At 37.7% G+C, this 27,077-nt stretch overlaps 4 protein-coding genes across 17 annotated transcripts in view; 2 read left to right on the top strand and 2 right to left on the bottom strand.

The window, feature by feature from the left end:
* The window catches only part of Liprin-alpha (PTPRF interacting protein alpha), a 45,319-nt gene extending 39,855 nt beyond the window's left edge, over positions 1-5,464 (top strand). For all 13 annotated transcript variants that reach the window (XM_033480475.2, XM_033480463.2, XM_033480462.2 and 10 more), the window contains one exon: positions 66-5,464. In XM_033480475.2, coding sequence (XP_033336366.1) covers positions 66-155 — 90 coding nt within the window. In that variant the 3' untranslated portion in view covers positions 156-5,464. The remainder of the gene's footprint in view (positions 1-65) is intronic.
* A 95-nt stretch (positions 5,465-5,559) lies between these two features.
* O-fut2 (O-fucosyltransferase 2) lies at positions 5,560-7,607 on the top strand. The gene is made up of 8 exons (XM_033480487.2): positions 5,560-5,884; positions 5,955-6,091; positions 6,177-6,302; positions 6,361-6,628; positions 6,689-6,881; positions 6,940-7,117; positions 7,192-7,321; positions 7,378-7,607. The coding sequence occupies exons 1-8, from the start codon at positions 5,733-5,735 to the stop codon at positions 7,526-7,528; spliced, it is 1,335 nt and encodes a 444-aa protein (XP_033336378.2). The 5' UTR covers positions 5,560-5,732; the 3' UTR covers positions 7,529-7,607.
* On the bottom strand, positions 7,148-8,738 carry Pldn (biogenesis of lysosomal organelles complex 1 subunit pallidin). 2 transcript variants are annotated; one of them, XM_033480508.2, is made up of 6 exons: positions 8,585-8,738; positions 8,335-8,427; positions 8,157-8,267; positions 7,988-8,075; positions 7,831-7,917; positions 7,148-7,767 (listed from the first exon to the last, which is right to left on the bottom strand). In XM_033480508.2, exons 2-6 carry the CDS (start codon positions 8,397-8,399, stop codon positions 7,651-7,653), a joined length of 468 nt encoding a protein of 155 aa, XP_033336399.1. In that variant the 5' UTR covers positions 8,400-8,427; positions 8,585-8,738; the 3' UTR covers positions 7,148-7,650. The 2 variants fall into 2 exon arrangements, with proteins under 2 accessions (XP_033336399.1, XP_033336400.1); XM_033480509.2 differs by having other exon boundaries at positions 8,589-8,738.
* Positions 8,739-9,398: 660 nt separating this feature from the next.
* LOC117226177 (uncharacterized) overlaps positions 9,399-27,077 on the bottom strand; it is a 54,630-nt gene continuing 36,951 nt past the window's right edge. The window contains exons 2-7 of the mRNA XM_033480251.2: positions 26,723-26,967; positions 26,201-26,462; positions 25,009-25,255; positions 16,419-16,496; positions 15,819-15,956; positions 9,399-14,812 (exon numbers count right to left, since the gene is read on the bottom strand). Coding sequence (XP_033336142.1) covers positions 14,562-14,812; positions 15,819-15,956; positions 16,419-16,496; positions 25,009-25,255; positions 26,201-26,233 — 747 coding nt within the window. The 5' untranslated portion in view covers positions 26,234-26,462; positions 26,723-26,967 and the 3' untranslated portion in view covers positions 9,399-14,561. The remainder of the gene's footprint in view (positions 14,813-15,818; positions 15,957-16,418; positions 16,497-25,008; positions 25,256-26,200; positions 26,463-26,722; positions 26,968-27,077) is intronic.

The raw sequence follows: 27,077 nt of genomic DNA, 5'->3' as shown, positions 1-27,077 counted from the left end.
TAAGTTGTTACCTAAAAAATCAACAGCTGCAGATTATATTAACTTGCAATATCTTTTTGTTGCAGGCTCGACAACTATTAGAAAGGGAATTCGCAAATTTATTAGCTGTAGGAACAGAGAGGCGACTCGATGAAGCGAATAGTATGAAATCCTGATCCAACTTATCCAGCAGGCTGCCTCATCTTCAACCACATCATGTCTAGTCCAAACCCCAGCTATTACTACTCTCTGTGCGCAAGTGTGTTGTAAAAGTTGTAAGAGCTTTAAGTATCACTCTAAGGGTATCTTCATACTGTTCGGTATGTGACATGCGGTGTTATGGAGTATTTGTTTCGGGCATGAACTGTTAAAAAATACCGGGGGGGGGGGGGTCTGATCGCAAGCGTTTCGAAAGCGTTTTATCGATTTTTATGTCGCGCGCGTTTCATAGGCCGCATGTTACGCGTTTCGATAAAGGATAACGATGATTCTGAATCAATTGCTCTCGTATAGATACCGAAATGTAGTGAGCGGTCGAGATGACGTCGTGTGCGATCCGTATACTTTTTTCCTCGAAAGCCATAAGATCAGTTGATAGGTAATTACGACAATAATTCTAATTTATTCTGATTTGTTAAGAAACAGTGATTTGTAGATTGAAAAACGTGACCGATAGTTTGTAAAACATTTCCACGACGCGATTACATATTTCTTGTACTATATTTGTCTACTTATACTGTATAACGAATAGTCGAGACGATATCTATTTTCATACCATTTACCGCACAAAGTGAAAGAAATCCTGAAATTATAATATTAGTGCCATCGCTCTCGAGGAAACTATTTATGTACAAGGGAAAAGACTGCGTTCTATATTTCTGCATCTATAAGACAGTGACCTAATACGCCATATATATGTGTACATATACATATATGTATTTATATACATATATATTACTTTGCACAGAAGGAGCGTGAGAACTACTTGTTCTCCTCTGTTATTTCGATGAATTTTAAATGTTTGTAGATCACATATAAACACGTAATATATTTAAAACAAATACACCGAAGCAACTATCATAATTAGATTATCATGAGAAAAAGTAAACAAGGGAAACCAGTTGCATGGACGTGTTTGAAAGGCTCGCTTTTTATTTACCATGGACTAGGGACAGACATTTTATACCAAAATATTCGCGCAATATATAAGTACATGTACGAAGCGTTAGTAGATGTTATAACGTTAAGGGACTTTGTAATTTTAATTGGTAAATGGAACTATCGATCGGTCAAGCATAAACTAATATCGTTTCATCATTTCTCATTATTCGCGGTCAGTAACGGAAGTAAATAGTTTCTCATTCCGCTCTCTAGCATTTCTAGCAGCTTTTTGATTTTCTCGTTGAATAGACCCGCCATCGATAGATCATCCGTGTGTATTTGTAATTCTGTTAACAAAAGTTCCAGAGTGATTGACTGCACTACTAGATTCGATCGGTAGTCAGTGAGAATTCGCGTGAACGTTATTGTAAATGCGAAGAGAAGCTGCGAGAGGAAAAGAGAGACGGTGTTTGGCCATAGAAGGAAGCGTCGATGCGCTCACAATGGCCATAAATAATTAACTATAAACGGTAGTGACGATGTTGCTGAAGACAATGATTGCTATGATAATTAGAATTACCCATTACAAATGTTATCGAGCTGAAAGGAGTGGGCGTAAGACTGAGACATAACGACAGCGACTGTAATCGACATAACAAAAAAAGAGAGAAAAACTGATCACGATAGAGACGATCACAATAATGATGATAAGTTATAATGGGATGTTGTTAATGTTGTTGATACTTGAGGAATCATTGTTGTTGATGTTTGTTTCCCTGTGAACTACCTAAACCCCCTGCAAGCTGTTCATTCGTTGTAACTTTCATGGCTCTGCAAAGACCTTCCGAATGGGCGCAAACGTACCAAATAGTTTCTACCAAAGACATCGCAATACAGTACGATGATTGTACAATCATACACACGTTGTATGGTAACTCGAACGTCGGCACTCGAAATATTCGCGCGGTAGAGAAATAGAGAGAATGAGAGATTGAGAGAAAGAGAGAGAGCGAGAGATGAAAGATGAGAATATCTACGTGTAAAGATCATTACTGTACAGTTTCATCATCCTTCGGCGTGTAATACTTTTCTCTCGAGTACCACCGATCAGTGGAAATATTTCTAGATAATCAGAAAGACTCGCTAAGCCAAAGCAACGTTACGCTACCTCAATACTGAAACATGGTGGTACCCCTTTTTTTCTCTGTATAAATCTTTATGGTATGATTAATTCTTGGGCACCGACCTTTGCGTTCATCATTGCAAAGATGTTGCTTTCGACTTTCGACTTTGTTGGGAAGCCGGTTACGAAACAAGATAGAACAAAGAAAAACAAATTCACGAATTCGAGAAAAAGGTACAGAAACGTTTTTTAGTTATTTAGCAATACCGAATTTTCTAAATACGCATAGAATTATAGAGGAACTACAATCGAAGTAGAGCATGCGTTTCTACAATGTGTAGTACTACATGCTCTTCTCACTAATATACATGCTAGACGATTGTACAGAACTAATTTGTACAAAATGAATAGATTATACAATGCTGAGGCACTTTGTGAAACAGAATGGCCGTCTCTCCCTTTCGGAAGTGTCCGCAGTGTGTGTAAATGACTGAACTTATTTTTAATGTACGCTAGTTAATAGTGTCTATGGACATTCCAAGGAAAGCAAATGAAAGGAAACCTTCCAAAAGATGCAGCCACGTTTATAATCACTCGTATATGTAAATCATGACTCGGTATGTAGCAGCTTCGCCGCTTTCTATGTATTTAAGTATAAATAATATACATAGATACAGAGAATTTTTGCCTGAGTCCAGCCTCCGACTGCTCGGTATCGAATAGAGCTTGAGTAAGCAGAACTAATCATATTTAACAGACAATTTACTATTCCACACGTAATGTTTTTACCAAGAACATGAATAATTGTTGTATAAACTTGGTCTTGCCTTCGGTTTACTTTCATTTCAATCGTGTCTTCATAGAGAAACCACTGTTTTTATTCGAATCGACGTTGATGTATTAAATATTGTCTTCAGCAATGCTGGAAGAGTTTTCCTTCGTTGAATGCTTCTTATTGTTAAGCGCAATAGTGCTTAAAGAAATACATGTAACATCTAAGTTCGCCTATCATCAGTTGACACATATCATAAGATTGTAAAAAGTATTCCTAGGAGAATTTCTATTCAAGACAAGTCTTTCTTTTCGCTGTTTGCAATCTTTTTTGTCCATAAAGAACGTGCTAGTATATGGTAAAAACATACACGTAATATTGTATAATATTGTGATGTAACAATCCGTAGCATGTGTTTACTTGATAGCGTATTCGTTTCTTCAGATACACACACTTTCTTACGCTCAATTCGACCGAACTGGACGGAAGAACAATTTCAACATTATTATGAATTTTTCGGTACGATATACGTTTGTGAGTGTTACTGCTAATTATATTGTAAATAAGTATGCGCGCGCTCACGCGCGCACACGTGTGAGTGTGTGTGTGTGTATATATATCTTTCTCTGTGTATATATGAATTATTTATTAACAATCTTATAATTTTCGAAGGTTTCATTACAAGCCCAATGCAGTTAAATATACTTTGGTCTTAATATAGTTTTGAGAAAAATGAAATGGCTGTAGAATGTCAATCAATTCAAGCGTTCGGTGAGTAGTAAAAGGGCACAATCTTGATGCAAAAAAAAACAGCCGCCTCACAAGCAAAAAGCAGCTTTAAATTAAGATGGTTTTAAAGCTAAAAAGAAAAATACGTCAATAATTTTGTTGCCGAATTTATTAGCTGCAGAATAAAGCATAATATTTAATTAATTATATGCAATGATTCCATGTAACAAACTTCAAAATTAACTAAGTCTAATTTTATTTGTAATCTACTATCTTACCTGGAGTGTCAGGTAATTGTGCCAGCATATAAAACTGCGATTGTGCTAGTAAGCGGGTAATTGTCAAATGTAATTCTCTGAATGTGAAGTAGTATCAAGCTATATAAATATAAATATATTTGTAACATACATAGTACAATACACAGTGCACCAAAACTTTTCAAAGTGGTAGCTAATAGTTCAATTGATTACTTTAGTACAGACAATAGAGGAGATATTAAAAAAATACGTTGAGTTGAATTTATATTAATTATACGAATTAATGTATGATGCAATCTGTATTTATCTGTTTGCTCTGAGATTTTAATAATTATTTTAACACGTCTGCTACGATCAGGTAGTCTTATAGCGTAAAATTTTATTATCTACGACAATTACAATTTTTTGTTCTATTTATTATCATAAACGATGAGCCAAAGAAGGCAGTTCGATGTACGAGGATGTATGTAAGAGAAAAGAAGGGAAACGTATACAAGGAGCAACTGTACGATGTAGTATAATTGAATAAGTGCACTGTGCAATTTGTGCAGAATATTATTTTGTTTGAAAGTTATAATATCGTGTACTACTTCACGTTTTTGTAATGAATGTAAGATAGTGTGTTTCATGTTGAAATAAGGCACCATTTTAGCTGTGATGTTAACAATAGAGAATTCATATATACGATGCAAAACAAGAAAGAGAATTAGTCTAATATAGAAATGAATTTCATGTTATATTTATTATAACAACAATTCAGTATTACAGTATATACCAATGTTTGCTGACTACGAATTCTACTACCAGTTAACGTCATTGCTAATGAAATGTGAAAAAGAAGTATAACAAACGGCACACATTTGAAGAATCACAACGAGGCACAAATTTTTAAGGGGACAGTACACTAACTTCTGCTACCCCTTTAAAAAGAAGAGAAAACACACTGGAGTCTTGAGCAACCAAGAATTGGATCTGAGATTTCCATGCAAGTATACGTATAGACAAAGTAAAATCATGAAAGACAAGAATGGTAACAGGACATAGTTATTGGATAAATAATTGTAACGATAATATTATTATCGCTATCACTACCGCTGCTAATACTACTACTATGACTATTACTATAACTACAAATACCATTAGTGCTACCACTATCATTACTATAACTACAACTACCGCTACTACCATTACCATTATAAATTGTCCTTGTAATTTTTATATGCCAAGTGTATACTTTAATAGGATAAATGGAAGAATATGGGAAGCGAGTCGCAGTAAATGTAACATATAACGGCCCTGCTTGGTATAAGCAGGACACAAACTATGTTAACTGAACTATGAATTATAAATATTGTATAAGACGATAAATAATAATTATTATTACCATTATTATAACTATTATCGATTGAATTAGCAAATTGTAATCTACCCATCAACCATTTTTAAGTAAGGGAGATATGAGTCTGTAATTCGTGTGTAACAAAGATCAACCTGTACAATGTTGTTGCTATTGCTGTTGTTTTTTTACTGTCCTCTATCTTATCATTTAAGAAAAATATTACATTAAAAAACCATTCATTCCAGTTGATTAATCCCAAACGAAACAGCTTCATATGTAGTCAGAAAAGCAAGATTTATTTTTCTGTAAAATATATAGATTACATGCATTCATTATACATTGGCATTAGGAAATTATATTTTAGATTATTTTACATTGTTTTTTCTTGGATTGTTGTATATAAATATTATACATAGCCAACATAACCTTAAAATGTTAAATTTCTACTACAAGACATTATATTTTACATTATTTTCTATTAGTTTTATGCAATGTGCATCTGATAATGAATTTTGCAATCAAATAGATGAATATGGAGAGACAAATCAAAATTGCAATGTCCAAACGCATTATTCAAACAACCGGTATGAAATAAATGTGTAAATTGTTTATTTATTAAAATTAACGATTTTCTAACATACAATATGTTTTTAGTTATATTCTTTATGATATTAATCCACCGGAGGGTTTCAATCTCAGAAGAGACGTTTACGTTCGCATAGCAGTTTTTATAAAAAATTTAATTCAAAATGAGGAGAAATATAAATGGAAATTAGTTCTGCCACCATGGGGTAATTATATCTTTCAACTTTATTGTTATTAAATGTTTAGTAATATACATTCATTACATGTTTTTCATTTTTAATTTATTTTTAGGTAATTTGTACCATTGGCAATCTAAGAACATAGGATCTCAAACACAGCTGCCTTGGAGCCTGTTTTTTGATATTACAAATCTCCAGAAGTATATACCAGTTATTGACATGTATCAATTTATACAAGGTATAATTCTTACTATTTTATAATAATTTATTGGATTAATAAAAGTTAAAATTTCCAGAGTATCCTACAATAAATAGACACACACAACTTGATGTTGTATATATACTGCAAAATGATGAGGAAATGTTTCAAACAGGAAAGTTTGAAGACAAAAATGAAATAGTATTATGTACTGATGAAGCTTTACAGTATAATAAACCAGAGTCTGTAAAATATGGTAGATACTTTTGGGGATACAATAATGTAACTTCAGAAACCATTAAATGTGTCAAGTTTCATGGAATGATGTCAGATTTAAAACAAAATCTACAACCTTCTATTTACAAGTAAGAAAATACTTTATATTCTATATACAGTATTTGATGTAATTAAATTTATTAATACAGGTCTGTAATGTTTGATCACATGGAAATTGCATTACATGATTCTTATGGATCACAAGAGTATTGGAGAGCCAGACGCAGCATGAGATACAACCCTGAGTTGTACAAAATTGCTAATGAATACAGGAAACATTTTCTTAATTCATCAGATATAGCTGATAAGACTGAAAGACCACCTGACTGGACTCAAGAGAAGGTATTTATTAGCAGAGAAAGATAAGCAAATATTATTTAATACAGTTACTTAATTACAGAGTAGAAGAAATGCACTTGGAGGACCATACCTAGCCAGTCATTTAAGAAGACGCGATTTCGTGGTCGGTCGTTCCTCGACAGTACCAACGATAAAATCTGCTGCCTCTCAATTGCGGAAAAAGATGGATGAACTTGGATTAATTGTTCTGTTTGTTGCTACAGATGCCATAGAAAGTGGTAAATTATTTTCTGGCATATTACACGGAATTTAAATTTAACACAATTTATTGTCTAAGTAAATTCTTTTACAGAATTCAACGAACTTAAAGAATATTTGACTGAGTACACAGTACTAAGATACATTCCATCAGATTATATACTAAACAAATTCAAAGATGGTGGAGTAGCGATTATTGATCAAATCATTTGTTCCCATGCTAGGTAAAAATTTATAATAAACATATTTCGTTTTCTTATTGCACATAAAAATCTTTTAGGTATTTCCTGGGAACGCGTGAATCAACGTTTACTTTTAGGATACAAGAAGAGAGAGAGATAATTGGTTTCCCGTCTAAAACAACATTTAATACTTTATGTAAAGATAATAAAAAATGTAGTTCAACCGGGCAATGGAAAATTGTTTGGTAATATATAAAAATATGAATCAAGTATCAGTTTTAATGTGAACAGTGACTGTATAAATATATTGCTCTCGTGTACATTTAAATCGTTTTTCTGTCATAAGTCATTTTTTACTCAAGTTATTTTTCTTAACTTACTACAGGTTTACCAATTAAGTCTTGTTCACGACGAATTTCTTGCTCCCGCTGTTGTTCCCTGTTCAAGGCCTCCTTTTGCTTTATTTGTTGTAATCTTAACGCTCGTTTCTGCATAAAGAAAATAGCAAATTAAATATGTTTAAGTTGCAAAGAAGTTATAGTAATACTTACTTTTAATTTGAATGTACGCTCATGAATTGAAGCCATCTCTTTCTTCATGGAAATTAGTTTTCCTTGATAAACTTTTACTGTTTGAAACTGCAATGTATATTTATTTAGATATTTTACATTTAACAAGCTATAGAATTATATTAAAGCATCAAAATACCATTTTGTTTAGGTCAACATCTTCAACAGTTTGTTGGAGTTTTGTATTCTCTCCTTGCATTTGATTAAGTAAAGCCTGTTGCTTGGTTCTGAAAAAAGCAATAAAGTACAATGCTATAATAAGTTCAATAATTATAGTAAACACAGTATAAAATATTACGTTCTCTTACGTTACTTCAGCTAATTCTTTATGCACTTGCTCCAATGGCAATTTATAAATGCCTAACAGTCCTTCCGCCAATTTCTTTGCAGCTTCTGAAAAATCCTGTTGCTCCCCACAGCTGTGGATAAAACCATATGCACTGTTTGTAAACAAACATATTCCATGTTGAAACAATAGGAACTTACCTATCACGTTTTTCATTCTCTGACTGAACCTTCCTAACTTCTGATTCTTCTAGATCAGTCATCATTTTGGTATAATCTATTAGTTGACAGTCACTGTAACAAATTGAGAAGACTGTGAGAACTTTAATTAAACAATAACCTGCATTGTCATCTTGTCAGCTGTTGAACGCAATAACAACTGTCATGCAACAGACAGTTTTTAACGATAGAATAGGAAAAAAGGTTAATATAGGGCATAAGAAAAACATACCTACTTAAGAATAAAAAAATATCTTTTAAAAACCACTCATCGTTCGATTAATACACCGTCTGTCACTAATAGTCTGTCAACCAGCTGATTTTATAACCACGTGTGTAGATCTCACGTACACAGTCACATACGCGTGCGCATCGTCCAAAACATTGACGCAGAAAATACGAATGCACATATCTTTTCGTATATTGTTACAGTGCTAAAATTAGGTAACATTTAATATCTTTTGTATCAAATTGTTTGCGATTCTCCCGCGCATCGATTCTATATCTCGGATTGTCATAATTACGTTTATTTACTGTCTTTCAAGAGATACTTAGAATCCTTACAGACATTGCATGCAATACATTCCACTGTTTTAATTCTTTTAATTTGTATAATTCCAAACAATTTATTTTCTACGTTAAATAACCCATTAGAAAATTATCAATTGATTGACTGCAGAGATTTATTGCTATCTCCATATATAAATTTAAATATTTTATATTTTTTTTTTATATTTTTATATTAAAATTATATATATATAAATGGAGATAGCAATAAATCTCTGCAGTGCCAATCAATTGATAATTTTCTAATGGGTTATTTAATGTAGAAAATAAATTGTTTGGAATTATACAAATTAAAAGAATTAAGACAGTGGAATGTATATTATCCATTTATTATCCCCACAAATGGCAGAAAGTTCATGCAAATAATTTGATAAAAATGTAACTGATTGTTTTAGTGACAATTAAAATTGATACACTGTAGAACACGAACTCGATTTACGAGCGAATAGGGGTGGGTGCAATAATAAGTACGCGCAACATCGTTTAGCAGACGTGAATGCGCTTTATTTCGATCATGGAAAAGAACAATTACAATCATTTTCATGTTCACGTACGCATATAGAAACTATATATGTATGTCTTTTATCGGGACGTGTGGGCAGCCGCTTATACTTCACAAGCAAAAAGCGAAGGAACGTTCAACCAGACACTTCAGCTTAATTTATTCTCGCATGAACGTTTGGTAATCCGGTGTAACACGATGATCGCACTTTCAAGGATCGTTGAAAGTAATCAAACTTAATATGAAAAGTAGATCGTGATCATCAATGGGTTTCGTTAAGAGAAAGATTCTTTCTCGTACACATATACATACAAAAACCGAATCAAATGGAGTTAACTATTTCCAGCTACCGTGAAATTTTCAAGGTGCAGAACTACAACCATGCAATTAGCAAACGTTCATCGTCGTAATTGTTAATTCAAAAAAAAAAAGAAAAAGAAAAAGAAAATAACAAACTTGAAACTCAACTAAACATGTGTTCAATAAAAAGGTATACGTAGACGTAAATGACAATGGCGGCAAAATTGTGTGCATTCTGTGCCATATTAAACTGCGTCGTTATACATAATGTACATTCGTTTAGGCGAAAGCAAAGGACGCTCCTCGACGGGAAATCGCGTTTCTTGAGAAACGACAGATGATTAAAATTCCTTCCAATTACATATTTCGTTCAATCGAGTACAGTTCGATTGTCTGTAAATCGTTGCCTTTTCGCGAGCCTTTTGTAAGAAAAAAAATGCGACGAAAGCTTGGCACCACTCTCTTTCTCGAGAACTCGATTACTATAATACGTAACTTGATCGACTAGAATCGCAGCTGCGGCCGCTGTCGACTAAACTCCTGATGCGTCGTTTGATAAATTAACATTTAGCATGTTCACAGGCGAATCCATTGAAGTTCGAGTTAGTACAAACATCTTACAACGTTGATTCACACCTCAAGTTTGACTAGACTCGGCAACAACATGTTAACCCTGTGCACTCGAAGTTATATATGTATATATTCGCTCCGAAAACTAGAATTTTTAATTCGGAGTATCTTATGTAAACGATAAGGATTGAACTTAAAATTGTTTAGCGATTTATTAAATGCGAACGAATGCAATGAGAAGGCTTGCCTCGAGCTGTGGCAATTTTTAGCGGCGCCTCAAGTGCGAAGGGTTAAGTACACTGCACGAGACCGCGTTGAAATTTTATTACAAAATACTTTTCTCAGGAGACGGTCTGTTCTGTGGATTTCCTTTGCACGAGGAATACATTCTCTTTACTTGCGTAGATACGAGTTTGACTAGAATCAGAAGTGTGGATCGTAAACCTATTAGTAGTTTTGATTCGGAGCACGGTAAATTTTCCCTAATTTTTTTTCTTCAGCTTGCAAACAAAAATTATTCGAGCGTTGCATCTCGTTTATATGATCGTTGACAATCGGCAACTATAAAAATGAGCCGCGAAGCTCGGACAATAATCTTTTATATATCTCCTCCATTTTTGTTCACAAGCCGAAGGAAAATCGGGGACAGAATTCACCGTACTTGTTCCGCTGATTCCCTTCGAAAGGAAACCTTTAAGCAGGGCGCAAAGTTCGTTCTGCTCGAATAAAAATCCGTAGTCGACGAACAACGGGAAGAAAAACAATCGCGGGAATTTCTTCGGCGACGTACAATGTAGGATATGTCATCGAAAGATATCACAAAGATTTCTTAAGTACTCGATAAAAAACGCACTACACACCGCGTTTCACAAAAGTTCGACAATTAAATGATTTGCCTGCGATTTTTAGCGACTAGACTTATCGGTTAATAATCGCAATTGTTTTTTTCTTGAAGCTAGAGCATTATCAGCGAGAAAACAAAACGAACTTTACACTCTACGGAGTCGTCTTAATCATACGGATATTGTACTATCGATGTTTATGATATATCGGTGTCGACTAGAATCGGTTCTGGTAAGATCCAAAAAGCAGCTCGCGATATTACTTTCCTGGAAAGGTTCTTTTCTGTAAATTCATTTGAAAAGTGTCTTTCGAACCTGATACATAATCGAGATTTAGTGATATATTATTAAACGGGAAACTTGTATCGGCAGATCTTATCGGGAGAAAACGATACGATATCTCTCGTTAGCAAAGATATTATCAGAATAATCATCTTTCAGAGAATCTCGCGGGATAAATCCGTCCCACTCCCCCCCCTCCTTAAGTGTAAATTAACCGAGTTTCGAAGTCGCGTTGGTTGTTCGAGGAACAAGTTCTCGCCTCGATCCAGTCTCCGAAATTGTTTCCACCTCGCGACGACAGACGATGGACTAATTATGTATGTGTTCGGTGATTTCCTTAGATCCTATTTTGCATCGTAGAAAACGGCGCCGGTATCAAACGTCGGAGAACGAATCAATCTTACGAACCGCGATGCGTATTAATTAGACCGTGGACGTTTACGTAAAAGTATTCGATTGTCATGGATAACGGCGTTAAAAAGCCGGAATTTATCAGAAGCTTCACGAAGTATTCGAATAATTAATTGTCTTCGATTTTCCTATTAATTATATATTTTTTTAAATTTAATTTATTATTTATATATATTATATATATTATATATATTATTATTTATATATATTATATATATTATTCTTTATATATATATATATATTATATATTTTTTTCTATTAATGATTAATTAATATTAATTTCTCATTTTGTCTTCGATTATTCTATTAAATGTTTCAAAACGAGAGCATCGCGAGTGCATAAACGTCCGCGGTCTAACGATCGCTGTCAGAATTATTCGGTTTAGTCGGACAACAACTATGCAAGATGATTTTTTTTTATAGACGATCGTAGCTAATTTCTTATAAATCTAGCATTTAATAGTTAAAGTGCTACGCTTTCTCGCGAAGTGTTTCTCAAGCTATTTTCAGCTATCGCCTGCAGCAGGTTCCAGCCTGCTCGACTTACACGGAACTCGTATTGATAATTTCGTATCGATGTATCGATCTTAACGCTTGCTAGATTTCACGTAGAAGAGAACAGGCTCGATAATCTCTCCCATTCTTCTAAGCAATATCTAATCGGTTCCATTGTCGGTTTAATGCTGCGATAACAACGCGAACATTCCTTTAATTATACAGCAAGATATCGAAGAGTTTTTCTACAACGTTGCACACACGAAGTGACACACGACGATAATTTGAAGTTTCTCTAAGGCGTGTACAATACGCGTTCATTGATGGTTAATTTAGTCCTGAAGAAAGCTATACTGTTCGATGCATCCCCTACGAAATTCTCGTTCGAAACAATCGCGTTGGCAGAACAAAGTAATCTTTCGAGATAATCAGAATGGTCCCGATATCGATAGTACCCTAAATTTCGGCAATCTGATGTAGAAAAATAGTAGATTTGTCGCTTAGCCGGAGGATCTCTAAGTATTCAGCTTCGATAATTTGGTACGCGGCGGTTACGTATGATACGTAGTTGTTCATTGTTTTCGAAAGATGCTACGGTATTGTAACGGACAGCTGAACCACTTGGGGGAGGTGGGTGGAGAGCCATAGCGCACCCCGTTATGATAATGATCGGACGCCGGACCGAGTCGCAAAGAAATCCTGTTGCACGCAACTGCATCTTAATCTTCGCAATCTCGTCAGACCACGTTCAACGAGATCATTTTCCAAAGCAGACAGAACTGTTCGAGGTCCGACAGAATTGTCTAAGTCAAATTGAAATCCGGAAACGAAGAAATTGAAACAGTCGAATAAAAATGTTTCCTGCGACGCGACATAGAAAAATAGAAATACAGTAAATTCTCCATAATTTTCCTTCAGCTCGCAAACAATAATGGACAATTAAGGAACAGTTGAGGACATAGGGTTGAAGAGAAATGGACATTGTTTCAGTTGAATCATATTACGAGCCGCGAGGCTCGAATAATCCCTTTTAATAATCCCTTAACCTCCTTTTCCTAAATCGTTCATTTTTGTTAACAAGCTGAAGGAGAATTTAAGGAGAATTTACTGCAGGTTGTTCGGAGAGAAAAAGATGTCGGCTCCAATTCGACCAATGTATTGTACTTTCAGAGATGGGGCGCGGGGGTTGAACGAACCACGATCGAATCGACCGAACTTCCCGGATCTTCAAGAAGATCTGATGGCTTTCGAACGGCAATGCTTGGGTCCATTTAAGTAGTTTATCAATTTTATTTTTAATACTTTATACGCGTGTTCGACGATTGACACGTTAAGCGGCGAACCCCAAGAATTTCCACAAAGTCGAATCGACACTTTGTGACTGCCACGTCACGCATCTTTGAACGACGGAATTATTTTCTCGAATTTGAAAATTAATTCCCACGCTGATCTATCGCGTCTTCCAAATGTTAATTTGATTAAATAAAATACTGGAATATTGCGAAAGTTTCGAGGTTGTTCCAGTGACAGTCGAAGTGTCTGTTCGATTAATGAAACTTAGAATTTAGAATTAATGAACTTAGAATTTACCATAGTTATTTATGTTATATTTATGTATTATTATTATATTTATATATAATACAATAAAATATAAATATAATATAATAAAATATAATATTAATATTAATATTATTATTATATATTATATATTAATATATTAATATTAATATTATTATTATTATATTTATATATAATATAATATAATAAAATACAATATAATATATTACTATATTATATTTATATGTATATTATGATTAGTTCGTCTCTTTCGTATTCTAAAAATCCTGGTAACATTCAGTTCGCTCGAACATAGTACAATAAAAATGAATCTCAAAGCCCGGTTGAAAACCACTCAACGCGTCAATAAAAAGTGAAGTGTCCCGCAAGATGCGGGTCTATACGGACCCAGGCACCGCCGTGCAACGTTAAAACCGGAAGGCATCGCGGCGACGTCCGGCGTTTCGTCGAACGATTGAATTCGATTGAAATGAAAAACGATCGAATTCGAGCGAATTCATTGTCCAGTCCGGGCGCGTCGTCTTCGATTGTCTCTTCACGTAACACGCGCATGCACGTGTCTATACATGTCTTTTCTTCAGATCTTCGTGGCTCATCGTCTGGATCGCGCGCGATGATCTATCCGTTCGGCGGAAACAACGACGTCGAAAAGTGGACGGGGATCAACGGCCGATGATGGTTGGCTCGTCTGCCATCGCGATCTCCTCCGTCGGCGCTTTGTCCCTCTTCCTCTTCCTGGAGAACAGCATGAACGCGCATCCGGCCAGCAGGTTGCAGAGGAACACGATCCAGGCGAGGATCAACGAGAAGTCGTACCTCATCGTCGCGCCCTTCGGGAACGTCGCGTTCACGTACTTGCTCTCGAACTCGATCGACGACAACAGCACTTGGATCACCACCATGTTGCACGCAGCTGAAACAAGCGTTCGTTGGTCAATCGCGTTGGATCGGAAGCATCGCCGAGCTGCAACGGACGACAAACGGTCTCGAAACTGCAACGCGATCGGGGGGGTGCAAATGTATTCTCACCGATTGCAGCGAAATTTGTGTTCTCGCTTGATTCAAATTAATAAATCTTAGTTGAATAGTTCAAAGAGAAAACGTTAATTTAGCGAATTAAAATTGGAACAGTCTTTTATCTATGAAACCAAACGAGATAACTAAGTATGTTTTGCTTCGCACTCCTTTATTACTGAGACGCGATCGCGAGTACCTGAACGTTCGGATAATAGAGCAGAGACATAAGAAATGATATCAACGATTCGTGATTTCATTTAAAAAACTATACCGGCTCACTTGGGAGAGTCTTTGTAACTTCCACGGGCAGTAATGTCCTCGCGTATCGATTTTCTCTTATACAATTTTCGAACCACCCCTTTGATGCCAATGTTAATCCTCTTATTGGATTTAATATGAATAGTTAATAATTGAAGCTGCTTTATAAAATTCGCATCTTCGGCGATTAAACTGGAGACTTTCACTCTGGTTTTTTGATCGACCGATTCGTGGAAACTGAAGCGTTATCTTTGATGTTTTTATTGCAGGCTCTGACACACTGCGAAAAAGACGAAGATATCTCCTTAAACGTTTTCGATCATCTCGTTATATCGAGCTGTTATAAATGGATCAAAATGGTTCACCATACGACGATCTCTTAAGAGAAATTTATGGAAAAATAGCGAACCTCTTAAAAAAATTTGAAACATAAATTCGTGGACGGTGCGAGGGATATTTCGCAACGAAGTAAGGAAAACTCCGAATAATCGTATCTCCTCTTCCGAAATTGTCCATCTTTGTTTCAAAGCTGAAGGACAATCGGGGAGAATTCACTGTATCCCCATCATTCGAGCCAATGCAAGCGGTCATTCGCGAAAGTTGCAGCGCCGGCGAGAAAATGAATCGGAAGATAATTAATTTACCGCTAATGAAATGTATCCCGCCAGCCAGCCGTTTGAACATGTAACGTGGATTGCGAAACGTGTAGATCGAGAAGCAGAAGCTCATTATCATCACGAACAAGCTGATTATTGCGAATGACACTTCAGTCCTCGAGTAATCTGGAAATGATGAGAGCGTATTATGTCGATCCGCCTGATTAACGATGCCATCTGTGTTTGTTCAGTATTTCTGCTCTTTAAGCTCTATAATTGAATTATACTCTAATCGAAACGAAAACACGAATTTATTTTACAGAAATGATTTCATTCACATCATTCACTGCTGTTACGAAATTATATTTTGTTTCAACATTATTATTTATTCGCGAACTAATAGCTAGTGTTTTAAATAAAATAATTAGACAGTTGAAAATAATTACTCGAACACAATTTAGCATGAGATTGCATTTATACTGATTCCACGAAATAATTAAGAAATAATTAGATGATACAACTAAGAACCACTTGTAATTTTATTCAGCAATCGTTCCGACGCAATTTTTAACGCACTTCCGGTTTCAAATTAAGAGCAAAAAATGTATCTTTCTTCCGGAGACTCACGATCGCGAATTTCATACTTACTGACGATAGTTTTGTGCAACCCCGGGTCCAGCTTGATCTGCATGTCCGTCGGAAACATGTCGTGATTCTTGCACTCCTCTGCAACACAAGACAGTCGATTAATTAACATATCCGATCGATCAGATTCACCAGGCGACGCGTAATCACGGCGCTCGTCGAATCGCCGGAAGATAAATTCCCGGTTTGCGCGGTCGCGGCATCCGTTTTTCCACCCCCGAACCCGTCGTTCACCGTTTTTCTTATCCAGACTCTATTTCTCTCCGTCCGGCTCGCCTCATTTGTGTCCCGCGTCGCGATAAGTTACCGTCAAACGAGCCCTTTAACAGCAGTTCCCGAGGCAATAACATCTTGATCGGTGTTTATATCCCGGCTAATAACCATTCGGCCCCGATTGAATCTCGCTCGAAACGCGTCCACCACATATATCGTACATTCGCATGGACAGCTATCTGCCGCGCTAACTATAAAACGTTTTACTACGGTTTCGCGAAATGTTCGTTCGCGAATGGAGTTTCGCGCGTTTATGACGGAAACAAGTGAAATTGGAAACAGTTATTTAACGCTGAATCCACCGTGGCGCGGTCGAAATAACTGGTTCAACAAATTTTCGAAGTCTTTTTTTTCAATATTCATGGAACTCTTCACGATTTAATTAACACTGTTAACGTCAAGCCTGCCGAGTTGAAAGTTATTAACATTATGAACATTCTTCCATAGAAAATGATCGAAGTACAAGCAGCTTAGACTGCGATAAAAAAAGGTCTAAATAAATAATATCTTCTATAGAAAATGATCGAAGTACAAGCAGCTTAGACTGCGATAAAAGAAGGTCTAAATAAATAATATATCCAGTATAATAAATCCAGTTTTTCAAAGCAACACATGTTAGTTATTTTTAGTGTTGAAATGATTGCAGGAAGAAGAAGCATTTTTCTCTGCAACGCGAAAAAGCAAATGAACTATCGGCCTGCGGTTACCGGGTCTCTCGTGACCCGATTCATTTAAACGGTCACCTTGCTAGTCGATTCTTGGCAGTTCGATGGAATAAATGGCTGCCACGCTGGGAACAACGGAAGGATTAACAAGTTTGCGTGAAATATCTTCAAGAATATGTTTGGAAAAATTGTCGATCGAAGCGCAGAATTCTTAGGAACGTAGCAAATCGTCTAGTTGGGAAAATGGTACGCCGTTCGAGGATTAATAATGCAAATGAAAATTTCACGGTACGCGTTTCCTAGCAGAAGTTCGTCCGAGAAGATAACTTCGGCGCGAAGAGGAGCGAGAGAGGCACTGTACCGTAAAATGGAAAAGAAATTCGATTGTTGTACTATCTCGCCCGCGGACAAAGAAAGAAGCGCGCTGTTTTAGAGAGACGAAACAGAGAAAGAAGCGCGCCGTTTTAGAGAGTCTAAACGAAGAAAGAAGCGCGCCGTTTTAGAGAGACGAAACGAAGAAAGAAAGGCGCCGTTTTGGAAAAATGAAATGAATAAGACGCGCGCCGTTTTAGAGAGTCGAAACGAGTAAGAAGCGCGCCGTTTTAGAGAGTCCAAACGAAGAAAGAAACGCACCGTTTTAGAGAGTCGAAACGAGTAAGAAGCGCGCCGTTTTAGAGAGTCTAAATGAAGAAAGAAGCGCGCCCTTTAAAAGAGACGAAACGAGGAAAGAAACGCGCCGTTTTAGAGAGTCCAAACGAAGAAAGAAACGCGCCGTTTTAGAGAGTCGAAATGAATAACAAGCGCGCCGTTTTAGAGTCTAAACGAAGAAAGAAACGCGCCGTTTTAGAGAGTCTAAACGAAGAAAGAAGCGCGCCCTTTAAGAGAGACGAGACGAATAAGAAGCGCGCCGTTTTAGAGAGACGAAACGAAGAAAGAAACGCGCCGTTTTGGGAAAACGAAATGAATAAGGCGCGCGTCGTTTTAGAGAGTCTAAACGAAGAAAGAAGCGCGCCCTTTAAGAGAGACGAGACGAATAAGAAGCGCGCCGTTTTAGAGAGACGAAACGAATTCGAGGCAGCGAGGACACCGCGGTGCCCGGGATTCTCCGTAAAGAAGAAGATCCGGCTGTGTTTGCGTTTCAATCATTTTTATCGGGGCCGTCTGCGTTGCTGGTGGACCCTTTTCTCTCGAAAAACAACTCCGTTGGATCGGCCCGAGCATCTCGTTAATAAGCTCCCCGACAAAGAGCAGAGCACACAGTGACCGGAAAGGAGCAAAAACACGGCCTGCAGGGAGCGGAACGAACGGCGGGGCATCCCGCGAGTTTCCATTTATTCCTGGACCATCGTTTATTTTGTCGAAACATGGCTCCATATCCAGGCACACAATCGCTACTGCATAAATTGACGACGACGGGGTCGTTATCTTTTCGATCCCCGAGAAGGATAAAGAGATGGGAATGTGCTCGCGTCGGACGAGGTGGTATCATTTAAAGGGGATCGAGTGGAAAGTCTTGCGAATAGGCAAAGGAGACTGTCTTTTGTTGCCGGCACCGTCTACCGAACGAAATTGATGAGACGCCGAGTGGGTTTCGACGTTGAAACGAGGACTTTTGTAGTACGATAATGTGACTTTTCTGCGGAGTCGATTATCGGGAAAGTGTTTCGATGAAATGATACTGAAGGAAGCTCACAATTTGATAATATTTGATTTACTTTATTATTATTACATTGGCTAAAAAGAAAAATAGGATATTGAAAGAGGGATGTGTTCAATCACGCGAAGTAATTATCAGTGAAATTGTTCGATAAGGTAATGAGAGGAGGAGCGACAGTTTGCCGCTATGTAATTTATTACACTTATCGTTTGTTGAATATTAAATATTTAGAATGTGCGAGTTTTATGAAACGTTTCAATCGATTCGAGAGTAAATGTCGAGACGGTCTGATATTTGAAAAATTGTACATATTTGGAAAATTGTATTTGGAAAATTGCATTTGAAACATTGCATTTGAAAAGTTGCATTTGAAAAATTGCACTTGAAACATTGCACTTGAAACATTGCATTTGAAACGTTGCATTTGAAAAATTGCACTTGGAAAATTACTCATGGAACATCGTATCTGAAGAATTGTCTTTGAAAAAACTCGATGTATTATCCATAGCAATCAAAGAAAAGAATCTCGTACAACAGTCCCATTACCTTTTTGTGTAAGAAATAATTAGCTTTCACTCTCTGATACGTGCGCGCAAGAATATTCACAGTAACATCGCAGCTATCCACGTAACAACTTCACGGTTCCGCGAAGCGCATGAATCTTCTTATCTGAGAGAACTAATAGCCAATTTGTCTGAAATGTGTCCGGTGCATGAGCAAGTTACGCGGTGAATTACATCCGACCGGCGCGAGATCCAAATGCACCGATGTGCGGACACACGAAGCACCGCTCTCTGTTTAGTCTGCTCGCGTTCGAAGTAACACTTCTTTCGAACATTATTGCAAACGCTCGCGTGGCAGCCGGTCGCGTGTTCAAAATTGTTCACGGAACTCCATATAAAAAAACCACTTTATATTTCAATCGTGCCGAATATACCACGGAATTTGAACGCGCGAACGAAGCGCAAGAAGTTACGAATCTACGATTGCAATCGAGCCGATCGCAATTCAAATTCTCCGCTTTGATCGAGCCTCGATAAATCGTCCGAAAGAAGCGATATCGTCGGGCTATCACGAGGCGACGGCCGTGTAATTCAATCACTCGCGCGTGCGAATGCGAAACGGCTGACACGTGGTATCCTATGATCTATGGATCGCAAAACCGCAGAAATGCCGACACGGCAGGGTACGATTGACCGCGCGGTACCAAATTGGCGACATTAATCCGCCTCCACCGGCGCGGAATTTCCAATTCAAATCACTTCATTAACGGGGATGAACGAGATGAAAAAGGCAGCGCGTTCTCGCCGCCGCTTAATTACTTTATTCGTCACGATCGCGGAAAACTCCGCTCCGAATCGAGAAACTCTCATCGCGAAATAAACGATCGGATCAGCTGTTCGGCGAGTAAACGATGGGAAAATGTCGGCGCATTCGCGAGCGAGGTTCTTGTGTTCGACGAATACGGGATAGAGACGCGTTGTTCGTGAAAACGTTCGGTACGTGACAGAGCGATACGTATCTGTCGGTGGCACGCATCCTGAAAGCCTAGGTCCTCCTGTCGGATTAAGCCGGCATCGCGAACGTCTACGTAATAAATCTAGGTCTGTTGCGAAGAGCAACGTGTGCCGCTAATCCCGCGTAAACGATGTAAGTGGCTGCGCGAAGGGAAGAAAAGTGCACCATTAATCACTTTTCCGTTCGACCGAAGTTGGGAAGCGCGCGCGGCTTCGACGACGAATCGTTAACCGAACTGAGAAAATAACTGTACGGACCATTTTCTGACGATACAAGAAGAGATACTTCATCCGGTAATTTTCTGTACAATTTGCGACCGAAGTTTCTATAATCAGACATTCTTTAATAGACATTTTAACGGATTAGGCTATTTTGAACAGAATATTTCAGCAATTCTAGTATAACAATTTTTTGTGCAATTCGGAACTATAATTTTGATAGCTAAGCAATTTTAATCAGAAATTTTAGACAGAATATTTCAGCAATTCTAGTATAACAATTTTCTGTACAATTTAGAACTATAATTTTGATAGCTAATCAATTTTAATCAGAAATTTTAGACAGAATATTTGAGCAATTCTAGTATAAAAATTTTCTGTGCAATTTAGAACTATAATTTTGATAGCTAAGCAATTTTAATCAGAAATTTTAGACAGAATATTTGAGCAATTCTAGTATAACAATTTTCTGTACAATTTAGAACTATAATTTTGATAGCTAATCAATTTTAATCAGAAATTTTAGACAGGATGTTTCTGTAATTCTAGTATAACAATTTTCTGTGCAATTCGGAACTATAATTTTGATAGCTGATCAATTTTAATCAGAAATTTTAGACACAATATTTCAGCAATTCTGGTATAACAATTTTCTCTACAATTCGGAACTATAATCCTGATAACTAATAAACAATGTCGCTACACGCAACTTAAACAGAATAATCTATCGCTGGATTCGCAGCAACACTGTAGAAATAATTATCATCATATTCCAAAGCGAAATTGCTATAATCAAAACCTGCCGGTTACCATGCCCTCGATTAATTAAAACAGGCGTGTAAACTTTTTAAAGAGATTTTCCAATTTTAGGCAGATTTCTCCGTCGTGCAATTTTCCGTGGTATTTCGGGAATAGATTGCCCGATCGCGATTTTGCGATGCAAAATTGAACAGACTGCTATCGAAAGCAGACGATACGCGCATCGTTTACCAGCTACGAGCAGAATATCCCGCCCTCCGATCCGCGATAATTTCGTTGGAATAATTATCCGCGAGCCGCGAAGCGTCCAATAACCGAAATCGATTAAACGGTTCAATGTTACGTTTAATTTCCGGAAATTGGAAACAGTTTCTTCGCGGCCGAAGGGAGGAATCGAAAAATTCGACGGGACCGCATCGGCGTTATATTTCAGATCGCACAAGACGATGATATGTCGCTCGACTGTGTCACACGCTGGTACCTCCATTATTTATATAGGTCAACGATCCCGTCATTCTTGAAACGACGCCATCGGACTTTTGCTCGGACTGTCGACCCGCGATACAGCTTTCGCGAAGCTTTAATTTAGGATCGTTGCGACTCCGGCGCATTATTGTGTCGACGGAGCCGTCGAATCGCCTAACGACCGTCTCGAGAAGCGAATTTCTTTGTTTTCGCGAGATAAGCAACGGTCGATGTTTCCTGCAAAATCTAACGCTATTTAACTGTTTAGAAGTTATAGTTAGATTTATAGTACGTATATAGTATAGTAATATAGTAAATATATAGTTATATATAGTATAGTATAGTATAGTATAGTATAGTATAGTATAGTATAGTATAGTATAGTATAGTATAGTATAGTATAGTATAGTATAGTATAGTATAGTACAGTATAGTATAGTACAGTATAGTATAGTATAGTATAGTATAGTATAGTACAGTATAGTATAGTACAGTATAGTATAGTATAGTACAGTATAGTATAGTATAGTATAGTATAGTATAGTATAGTATAGTATATATATATATAGATATTTGCCCAAAGATCTTACTATAACTATATATTACTATACTACACTATACTATACTATTATATAGCTACTATTAATATACTATTATATATATATACTATTATATACTATACTATACTATTACTATAGTATAGTAATATATAGTTATAGTAAGATCTTTGGGCAAAATAAACATTTTCTAAGATGAATTCTGGGAAACAGAAACGAAATGAAACTTAATTTCTCCCTTTAATAATTCGTTTCACTTTCCTTCGGGTTTTTAATCATTTTAATAAGTCATTGACGATGCAACGATATTCTTAAATGCTTCCAGGATCTTCGCAGTGCTTTATGTCCACCTATTCGCTTTTGTCACGATTGCATAAAATCCACGGTCTAGTTGCAACGGTACGACACGATTTCACGTTAGAATTTATGGCAGTTGCGAAACGAGTGGCTAATAAAATTGGTACATAACAATTCTTCCGAGGAAAACGAGTTGATAGAATTGTGTGTCCGTGGAAAATAGTTTCTGGGGAGCGTTAATAACTTCCGCGAGGGTTGTCGTTTGATTAACCGAAATTTTTAGAATCTCGAGGCAAGTGTGAATAAAAAAATAGACGCGATGGCATATTAAAATAAAATAGAATATTAATTGTTATCAAGCGATGGCGTACGTCGTTAAAGAAATTGTTCGCGGAGTTTTACGAATCCGGTCGCACTTTCTCGCTTTTAAAACATTCCGGAAATGTCTTCCGTTTAATTCGACGAAAACACGCGGAATTCGTGGACAGACGTAATTAAGTAACGTGCAACCGCGCCGACCAAGACGCAACTGTGTTTCATCGCTGTAAATCATCTGTAGCGTGTTTAATTATTGTGAAAGCATGCGGACGAAGCTGGCGGCCAACTCGAGCCAGCTATCCGAGCAAATAGTTGGCCGACACGGTCCCCGTCGAAGTATTTTCATTCAAATATCGTTGTTGCCTCAAATTCGACCGCGTTGTACCAGTCGACGTGAATTTTCTCTAATTTTCCTGCAGCTTGTAAACGAAAATTGACAATCTTGGGGAGAGGTGGTACGATCATTTGCGCTTTGCACCTCGTTTTTATAATCGTCGACAATCGGTAAGTATAAAAATGAGCCGCGAGGCTCGAATAATCGTATCTTCTCTTCCCAAATTGTCTATCTTGTCCAGATACCCCTTTATTACGACGTCGACTAGAGATATTAAGAAGCAGGGATTTTACAGGGCTTTACAGGGCTTTACAAGGTTTTTTTACCGGACTTTACAAGGTTTTTTACAGGACTTTGCAGGGCTTTTTTACAAGGCTTTATAGAGTTTTTAAAAGTAGCAGTGTAAATTGTAGAATACAAAATACGAGGAGGTAATTATTTTACGAGAAAACAGAGCGCTGCTTCGATATGTTTTTTCTAGGTTCATTGGGCAATCAGTGTATTAGGAAAATCTATTAGGAAATTTGACTATGGAAATTCTACTAGGAAAATCTGCTAGGAAAATTCTACTAAAAAAATCTGCTAGGAAAATCTGTTTGAAAAATCTGCTAGGAAATTCTACTAAGAAAATCTGCTAAAAAAAATCTATTAATAAAATTCTACTAGGAAAATCTGATAGAAAAATCTATTAGTAAAATTCTACTAGGAAGATCTGTTTGGAAAATCTGCTAGGAAAATCTGCTTGGGAAATTCTATTAGCAATTTTTGCTACTACTGCTAGGAAAATCTGCTTGGGAAATTCTATTAGCAATTTCTACTACTCTTAGCAACTTCTACTAGGAAAATCTGCTAGAAAAATTTATTAGTAAAATTCTACTAGGAAAATCTGATAGAAAAATCTATTAGTAAAATTCTACTAGGATGATCTGTTTGGAAAATCTGCTTGGGAAATTCTATTAGCAATTTTTGCTACTACTGCTAGGAAAATCTGCTTGGGAAATTCGATTAGCAACTTTTGCTACTACTGCTAGGAAAATCTGCTTGGGAAATTCTATTAGCAATTTCTACTACTCTTAGCAACTTCTACTAGGAAAATCTGCTAGAAAAATTTATTAGTAAAATTCTACTAGGAAAATCTGCTTGGGAAATTCTATTAGCAACTTTTACTAGGAAAATCTGCTAGAAAAATTTATTAGTAAAATTCTACTAGGAAAATCTGCTTGGGAAATTCTATTAGCAACTTCTACTAGGAAAATCTGCTTGGGAAATTCTATTAGCAACTTCTACTAGGAAAATCTGCTAGGAAAATCTGCTTGGGAAATCTGATAGGAAATTCCACTAGGAAAATCTGCTAAGAAAATCTGTTAGGAAATTATATCAAGAAAATCTGCTTGGAAAATTCTATTAGCAACTTCTATTAGGAAAATCTGCTAGGAAATTCTGCCAGGAAAATCTGTTTGGAAACCGCGAAATTAGTGGCATTTTCGTGTGGTCGCAGTATCGGTGTCCTGTGAAAAATGATTCGCACTTACTATAAGGCTGCATGACGGTGGAATTGACGGATTCCGGTGCTAAACCATGCGTGCAGCCTCCCCAGAGTCCCATGTGTTTGTAGAGCAATCGTCTGCCGGCTTTGCCCGCGTCTCCGAGGGGCAACCCGGTGTCGTTCGGCGCTTTCAGGGTAAACCAGTGATCGGTTCCGATAGCGACCGACCATGTGCACACCGATAGTCCCACGAGGATCGTGCAGCCAAGCAGTATTCGCCTCTCGAAAATTACCTGGGTGTCATAGCACTCACAGTACTCTTCGCAGGACGAGCAACGGATAACTTTCAATATCGCTACCACATAGAATTCAGTGAAACGTGTGCGTTCGCCGAAACGATCTCACTGGAAATCTACATATTTTCCGAATAATCGTGCAAAATTGCCAGCCTCGTCGGCAATTCGTTCCAAATCGTATGTCCTTTATTATAAATACTTATTACACATCGTGTGTCATTTATAAATAATTTATGCCGTTATAAATAGTTGTTACAAAAGTAACCAGCGTTACTTGGATTTGTTTAAGATCAGTTTTTTTTAGTTAGATAAAATAATTAGATAAAACGGTAGACGAAACAATAGATAAAATAATTTTGTAAATAAATACTGCAATAGACACGAGATGAAAACGTTGAATAAACATCCACGGAGACTTTCAGATATTTCCAGGTCGGTACAGGGTGTTCCGAAATTATTGTACAAGCGGAAAATGAGGGATTCCTGAGATCATTTGAAGCAACTTTTTCCTTAGCGAAAACGCAATCCGCGGCTTCGTTTGCGAGTTATTAACGAAAAACGGTGACCAATGAAACGCGAGATCAGCTGGCGCGAGGCAGCCGAGCCAATCAGCGGCAGTGGGCTTCGTGCGCTCGTCGACTGGACCGCCTCGCGCCAGCTAATCTCGCCTCTCATTGGTCACCGTTTTTCGTTAATAACTCGTAAACGAAGCCTCATAGAACATTTTCGCTAAGGAAAAAGTTGCTTCAAATGACCCGAGGAACCTCTCGCTTCTTGCTTGTACAATAATTTCGGGATATCCTGCACGGATGCATGCAGAAGCTACGTTTTCACGATAAAGGTTACATTGTTGTTCGAACGAACGGTACGAGGCGACAATATTACAGTTCGGTGATCGATCGATCTTCGGCGAACCAGAATCAATTAGAACAAGCGTTTTACCTGGTTGTACAACGACTTCATTCGGCTGGCCATCTTGTTGCTTAATTGGTCTACTTGTCGACGACTAATATCTAATCACTGTAATGTACATTCTCGTTCACAGTTCTTGGCTGGACACTGTTCCTGCGGAAACTTCCGGGAGATCGCACTGGTACCAAGTGATGATCCACTGGCGATCGAGCGCGTCGGCCGCGAGTTCGAGCATTTTCCGACTGTTTCCGGCTATGTTGTAGTTCGAATCGATCAGCTACACCGGAACCGACTGAAATAAATTGCCGAGCATTCAGGCGACATCGGCCGGGGGACAATTCTCCTCCGGAGTTATTCCAACATAATTTCACGACAGCGTAGACGCGGCGGCCGCTCGTTCATATTGCGGAAACCGCTCTCGATTACCCGGGGCCGTTACTTCCCCCCCGCGATTCACGCGCTATTTTCAAAGTAAATAGTCGCCCTGGTAAAACACGATTCCCCACTTCCTCCCCTGCCGCTCGATTATTTTCGCAGCCCCGCGAAGGATACCTTGATACGCTCTTCTCTTCCGCCCGATGTTTGCCTTCCCCCGTAATTTAATTATCGAGCACCCTCGTCGCTTCTCCCGGCCACTCGTTCCGATCACTTTCGCCGGTGTTCAGCGAGTTCCTTTCGGTGACCTCCATTTCCTAGCGGTGGAGCAGAGCGATTCTTCCCGAAGCTGACCAGAACCTCGATCGCCTCTCGCTAACGCCTCGCCCGTTTTTATGCCGCCGCCTCTGGATTCGTGATACCTGGAAACGGTAAAAAAGATGTTTTAGCAGAGTCGTGGAAATCCTTTGCCGAAACCCTCGCCGCGAACTTTCAGTTAAAAAGCTGCACGCTCTGCGACACCGTGTACATA

This window comes from Megalopta genalis, chromosome 11, assembly GCF_051020955.1.
Source record: "Megalopta genalis isolate 19385.01 chromosome 11, iyMegGena1_principal, whole genome shotgun sequence".
Lineage (NCBI taxonomy): Eukaryota > Metazoa > Arthropoda > Insecta > Hymenoptera > Halictidae > Megalopta > Megalopta genalis.
This window is presented reverse-complemented; position numbering and strand designations above follow the sequence as displayed.

What these genes read in the sequence shown, in the direction of transcription:
- O-fut2 (XM_033480487.2), top strand. Translation starts at nt 5,733, where the DNA reads ATGTTAAATTTCTACTACAAGACATTATATTTTACATTATTTTCTATT. An exon ending in CATGTATCAATTTATACAAG is followed by an intron (nt 6,303 to 6,360) that starts GTATAATTCTTA and finishes TAAAATTTCCAG; the next exon opens with AGTATCCTACAATAAATAGA. An exon ending in CTACAACCTTCTATTTACAA is followed by an intron (nt 6,629 to 6,688) that starts GTAAGAAAATAC and finishes TTATTAATACAG; the next exon opens with GTCTGTAATGTTTGATCACA.
- Pldn (XM_033480508.2), bottom strand. Translation starts at nt 8,399, where the DNA reads ATGATGACTGATCTAGAAGAATCAGAAGTTAGGAAGGTTCAGTCAGAG. An exon ending in GAGAATGAAAAACGTGATAG is followed by an intron (nt 8,268 to 8,334) that starts GTAAGTTCCTAT and finishes TTTTATCCACAG; the next exon opens with CTGTGGGGAGCAACAGGATT. An exon ending in AGCGTACATTCAAATTAAAA is followed by an intron (nt 7,768 to 7,830) that starts GTAAGTATTACT and finishes TTCTTTATGCAG; the next exon opens with AAACGAGCGTTAAGATTACA.